We start from the raw sequence: 6,614 nt of genomic DNA on the forward strand, positions 1-6,614 counted from the left end.
GACAGAACTTGCGATTTTAATATCCAGGTATTTTGTGTATAAGTGTCTAATACTTACATGTAAAACTGTATTAAAAACCACAGAAATATTAGTGTTGCCACAAGTTCATTGAAATTGTCCAGCAGAACAGAGACACCATGATGAGCACATATACATAAACATATCGTCGCTGTCGGGCGGAAACCTCGTATGTCCAAATTTGGTCAATTTCATATTTTTTCACATATCGATGCTATTGGTCAGTCCCCACGTGGGTCTGTTATTTTTACAAGTTATTAACCAATCTAAAGTCTTGAAAATAGCTTGAGCGCAAATCTCATAACTCCATTGGACACTTCAACTGTCCACCTCTTCCTCACTCCGCGGGAGAGCTTCACGGCATATTTCTCCTTAATAAGAGTCGCAACGAATCAACATGTCTTCTGAGGTAAATGTCTTCAAAACACTGGGCTCAAAGAAAAAAAAATCTTGACCCCCGCTAGTTCTGGTGCTCGTCTGAGGACAGGAATTTAGCGCAAGACAATCCACTGCAACGGGGACTAAACCCTGTGCACTGCAGATAAGGTACGGCGTTTTTTTAATTTCCTGAAAAATAACGGTTTTGGAGATACGAGGATTCCGCCCGACAGCGACGATATAACAGCTACGGTGAATAACACTGAAACTTACTGCTGCTTTCTGACTTAAATGGATGCGTTTTTTTATTCATAATCCACACATTCTCAATTAGTTCCTGCCATTTTACTCAAGATCAAATGAACAGTGCAGTCAGGTGACCATACGAGTCACGTCCCACATCTTTGGCCTCAATCCACCATTATTACATTATTTCCTGTAGAGTCTCTGGGGAGGTTCAATAGAAAAAATTAAATTCTATGATTAAAAAATATATAATATATTAATGAGAATGAATTCTTGACTATCATGGATATTAGTGTACGCCCTAACATTGATGATCTGAATTTCGAAACCCAATTACATGTACAAGGCTAAACGCATAATACACAACCGTTCACTCGTACTGACGGTATGAGATTTAATGTGTTGGTCTGCACTAGATATGGCCATGAACATTTACATCTCACCTTTTCTTCTAACTATCTTTGTCCTTCATTTTATTAACTCATTACAGACGGTGCTTTCTTGGAACACTTCCAAACACTAGGAACCCTTGACCTCCTCACCCCCAAGAGGCTCCTCATCCACAAACATCTACATGTCCCTATGGTCATGGTCTATGGGAATATTGAAAAGTCTGTAAAAAGGCTGTTATGTAGATAAAAACACCAATATAGAAGTTATAAAACTCCAAAGTGAATATTTTCCCCCCCCGAAACACCATACAACACCGTTTATGATTACAATCTTTCATTTATTCTTAAATGACACATCATGCTTTTTATCCGTTTATAGTAAACGTAACGTCTATGAGACGAGTTAGTTTTAATTACGTGGTTGTTACATCAGCTCATCGGCTTCTTTTTCTGTCCTGTCTCGAAGTTAGTAAGACAAAAACACAGCTTGTCACAGAATCAAGAAACCGGGACTCATAAATGAATCTGTCTCCTGATCGTTACCGAGCACTGACACAGGAGACCCGATCCATAAATCCAATCCATAAATAAACGTCTAAACAATCGTCAACACCATATCGACTATTATTGTTTTTTTAAGTGTTTATGGATAGGCTTACAAGGTATATGAAGCATCCACCATGCAAGTCCATGCAAATGAGTTGTTGTAAAAATTAGACTATTAATAAAAAAAAAAAACTGAATTGTTTTATTAAATGCAGCCCACAAAACTCCATATAAGGCAAACGCTCGCAGAGCTGAAAATGACAAAACGACTACTAAACGGTGCTAAAGAGGTGCATGTCATTAAATGTAATTTGAAATAAAATGGCAGTAACTCATTAACAATCAAACAAGCTTAAGCCAGGCCATCAAATATCATATTAATGATAGACTCTATTTGATTGCACAAATTTAATTGCAAACATTTTCAGAACTAAGTGGATTTCATATAATCCAATTTGCTTTTGGAAATACTCCTACAAACAATTTATGAATAAATACATTTGCATCCAGTTTGAAAAATGAGGCCTAATATCTGTAATTCACTAGCTGGTAGAATAGCTGGTATTGTTTCATGTGCTGCTCCACTACATTAACTGTCCTTTGGGAGCAGCGAGGAAAGGAAGCGAGGTTCATTTGGCTTTACTCATTTTCCATCACATGGCAGACTGATAAACTAGGGACCGCTTCCGTGCCTTCAACTCCAGTTGGCACTAATTTTAGCTTTGCACCAGTTACCAAAACCAGTTAACACTTCAAAATAATGAGGACAAAGATTTTACGAGTGCTCTTGTTTCACCTCAGCTCACTCGAGACTTCTGTTCGATCAGCTAACATCGATAACTCTGCAGAGATTTAGGGACAGCTCCCGAAACAACAGGGAATACACTCACATGCCAAAAATAAACAAGACTCGCACATGCATGCCTGTCAAGGTCAGGCTCTCATACACACGTTCACAGATTCCCCAGAAGACTTACCGTCAAGTCCGAAGCACGAGGTGATTTTTTGGGCGTAGTTGCACAAGCCATCATAAGCAGGCTCCTGCACTGTACTCCTTTCACCCATCTCTGCTGAGACATAAACACAAAGTGCTCGCTCCTACTCACACACTCCCAGGACGGCCTTGGCAGGACGTGTGGAGCATCCGTAGTCATCAATAATTCAACCACACACACACACACACACACACACACACACGCGCGCGCGTACAAACACTCTCAGAAAAGTGCTGAGATGGAGCGTCCTTGCTGTGCGTGTTCTCGTAGCAGAAAGGTACAGGTATTGTGAAGCAGGCTGGTGCAGAGGAAGGGCGGGGCTTTTACAGGAAGAACACTGCTCATACTAGGCTATTGACCCCCCTCCTTACACACAAAGGATGCTCAATAAGTAACTGGGCAATTATAAGACCCAATCTAGTTCAGTCTTCACAATCATTTGTGTAAAGAAACTAAAAATATTTGGACAAACTAAAAACCATAAATATTTAATACACGGTTACAAATCCATCCACTGCCTGAAGCCATAGACATTAGTGCAGTGGCCTTCAATGATTGTTTTTGGGACATTTTGCCTTGAAACTTGGATTCAGGTAAGATGACCGTCTTGGATTGCAGAACATTCCACTTCTTTGACCTATAAAAAGTCTTGGTTTACTTTTGAAGTACGCAAAAATAAAAGTATTGTCTCCAGCTACACCACGCAATGAATATTGAAGTATTTGGCTCATATTTGCCTTACACACTACAGAATCAATCCAAACGGCAGCCAAGTTTTTCTAAAAGCGTAGTAGCTTTTTTTTTTTTTTTTTTAAACACTAATTTGGTCTTTCTGTTTTTGAGGCTAATTTATCATATTATGGTAAACCCCTCGTTTACTCTGGTGAAGCCCTGTCTTGATTTTTGGCAGATAAGTGTACCTCCTCGATTCTTATGGCCCACTATCTTGAAGGGGTTTCTCTTTTTTGTTTGACCATTTGTTTTTGTCATCTTTGAGGCCTATTGGTGTTCCGAAGCTCAACAATGGACACTTTGGATTTCAAGTTTACGGCTTTAGGAGTAGCTTGGCGGTTAAGGCACTTGGTTAACTACTTGGAAGGTTGTGAGTTCAAATCCCAGGTCCACCAAGCTGTCACTTCTGGACCCCTGAGCAAGGCCCTTAACCCTAAATTGCTCAGCTGTATGAATGATATAAACGTAAGCCTTTCTAGATAAGGGTGTCTTCCAAATGCCATAAATATATACATCTTGTCTCTATCTTTGACTCATTCTATTTGGATTGCACCATATTTGATTATCTAACAATATGTTCCTATCCCTGGTCCTGGATTAGTCCCTGCCAGTTGCTTTATACCCTACACACCTAATACAACTAAACAGCTAATTGACAGCCTTTCTCAAGATGAAGTGGGTGTATTAGAGCATGGAGGACACTATCATTTCCAGGAGCAGGGTAGAGAACATGTGCTACATCAGCCTTTCTTCTTTGAAAAAAGAATGTGTTCAAAATATAGGGTAGTGACCTGAAGTCTCTCCCATTTCGTAGGCTCTGAGTGACAGATTCCATGCCAGCCAAAATACACACATCTTAAATTGTAATGGCACAGGTACCGTTCACAGCTGGCGTCAACATGTATTGGGTGATCTGAATGTGAAGTGGACAGTATCAGGTATAGGTGTGAACAGCTATGAGTCTATGAGTAAACTTGTGACCAGATTACAGGTACTCAAGCCTGATGTTAAAGGTGGGGTCTCCGATGTTTGAAAGCCAATGTTGACATATAAAATCACCAAAACAAACACGCCCCTAACCCAAACGGGTCCCACCCCTGTATTGATAGCTCCGCCCACACATACATATGTAACCCAGGCAACTAATGGAAAGAAATGTCCTGAGCTAAACGCTGTTACTACACAAAACGCGGTTGTAGCTGCGTCTCTACGTTACTACGATAGAAAAGAGGTGTTATTTGTGTAGTAACAGTGTTTAGCTCAGGAGTTATTGACTCAGGAAACTCCAATCTGTGAATATGTGCCAACTTCCTGCTCCTTCCACATGCGCACTGAACACTCTCTCCGCCACATATTGACAAGCCCCACCCCTTTCTGCTCATTGGCTACATATTTGTTTTTATTTTTGTTTAGTTTTCGGCCCGAGTCAGTTTTCTGAAGCATTTCTCAAAAATCGGAGACCCTACCTTTTAACCCACAGTGCCAACAACTATGGTATGGTAGATCAACAAAGGTTAAAAGCAGTCAATCTCGCATTTACCTTTTTTGTTTCAGAAAACATTGTGACAGTCAGTTTGCTCAACCACCAGGGGGGCAAGTGCCTCATCTCCTTGCACAGAATCTTCCCAGGTGGACCTCACCAAGCAAGCCATCTGCCAAGCTGCACGGAACGGTAGGTCGGTAGTTGCCCTTGAGAGATGGTAGTTGGTAGACACCCACGAGAGAAGGTTCATGGAAACTAGTTGCACAGCTACATATGCAACTAGTAGTTTTTGTTTCCCCAAACTGTAATCCTCCAGAAATGCTACGAATATGGATCTAGACTTTTGCAATCTTTAAAGTGGTATGATACATAAAGTGTATGGAGGGTGGTATGGGACACAATTTGAAAAGAGACCCATAGATCTATAGATTTCTCCTAACGCCATAGATAAAAGAGGACGAAACATAACTGCAGCAAGTTGAATGGATTGTTCCAAGCCATAATTTTGGCTTTAGTTAACTTCAGTGATCAGATAATTATATTATTAAAGGAAATATTTAAAAAATGCACAAGAACACAAATCAAACTCATGTAAGATGGAACAATAAGATCAAGCATTCTTAAATAATTCAAAATACAGACTTCTTGAAGAAAATGAATATTTTAATTGGGACGGAAAGCATATAAGAAACCTATTTTTTTTTTTTAAAGATACAAAATTGATGCAAGGTGCGACAAGACAAGAAGTTTGAGGCTGAATCACAAATGTTCAGCGTATAGTGTGTCGGCAGGGGCTGTAAGAGTGCAACTCCCTTCTAATACAAGCTCATCTCTACTTTAATGGTCTATACGTTATACTTTAATGGATTGTGAGCATGCAACGCTATGATCTGAACAACAGCTCGTTGCTGCATCATGGCAGTGACTTTTTTTTTTGACATCACGTGTCAATCCGATGCAGTGTCGTGAGCTAGATTTCCACAAAAGCTGCCACCAAATCCGTCAAGCAGAACAGTGGCTGGTCTGAATGAATGAAAACCAGGTAAAAGCGCGTACTTACGTGTATAAAATTTGGTGTTTGGTGGCTTTCTACTTCGACTACTCACAAAACATCACCCGGTAAAATGAAAGCACATTAATTATAAGACTCAAAGCCCCAAGAAAGGGCACGAATGCCATCCTTCCCTACACCTAAGTAAGGCATTCATCACATCTAGGCGTGTGATGTTACATTTAACGCTAGAAAATATTTCTGGGTTGCATTTTCTATTTGGCAGGGAGCACAAGGACAGTATGTTTAAGGTTCAGTATTTTGGTCAAATCAAACTTCTCACATCTTTAATATAATAATAAATATGTTAAGCCTGGAGTTTTTTTTTTTGTATGCTGGTTAATTGGGCCTTAAAAGTTGAAAAATTTGTGAAAGTCTTATTGTAATTGCATCTGAATTCCAGGTCATGAGGTGCCTATTGACCCGCACTGATCCAAGACCAGAGAATATCTTCTTTCCCTCTTATCCGCTAAAAATGACAGAAAAAAAAAAAGAGATGGGATTTCCCCCGCACACCCCCCCACCCACCCACCCACCCCCCGAGAGAGTTTGCATGCGTTTTACATCACTGTACACATATATACAAAATTAGACAAAACCTCTTGTGACGTTTCATGGTAGAAAATGTGCAAGATCAAGAAACTAAAGATCTTTACAATAAGCACTTGTACACGACACGACCCTTTGGTAATAAAGGAAAGAAAATGAAAACAATGCTAAAAAGCCTTGTATAAGTAAAAGTATTGTATATGTACAATTTAAATAGGACAACG

At 39.8% G+C, this 6,614-nt stretch overlaps 1 protein-coding gene across 5 annotated transcripts in view; it reads right to left on the reverse strand.

Annotated features, from left to right (window-relative positions):
• ablim1a (actin binding LIM protein 1a) overlaps positions 1 to 3,009 on the reverse strand; it is a 28,402-nt gene extending 25,393 nt beyond the window's left edge. For all 5 annotated transcript variants that reach the window (XR_009648578.1, XR_009648575.1, XR_009648577.1 and 2 more), the window contains exon 1: positions 2,558 to 3,009. Coding sequence is in view for 1 of the 5 variants with exons in the window: in XM_060871795.1 (XP_060727778.1) it covers positions 2,558 to 2,645 (88 nt within the window). In the remaining 4 variants the exon portion in view is untranslated. The remainder of the gene's footprint in view (positions 1 to 2,557) is intronic.
• Positions 3,010 to 6,614: the final 3,605 nt, after the last annotated feature.

The sequence above is a fragment of the Tachysurus vachellii genome, chromosome 6 (genome assembly GCF_030014155.1).
Source record: "Tachysurus vachellii isolate PV-2020 chromosome 6, HZAU_Pvac_v1, whole genome shotgun sequence".
NCBI lineage: Eukaryota > Metazoa > Chordata > Actinopteri > Siluriformes > Bagridae > Tachysurus > Tachysurus vachellii.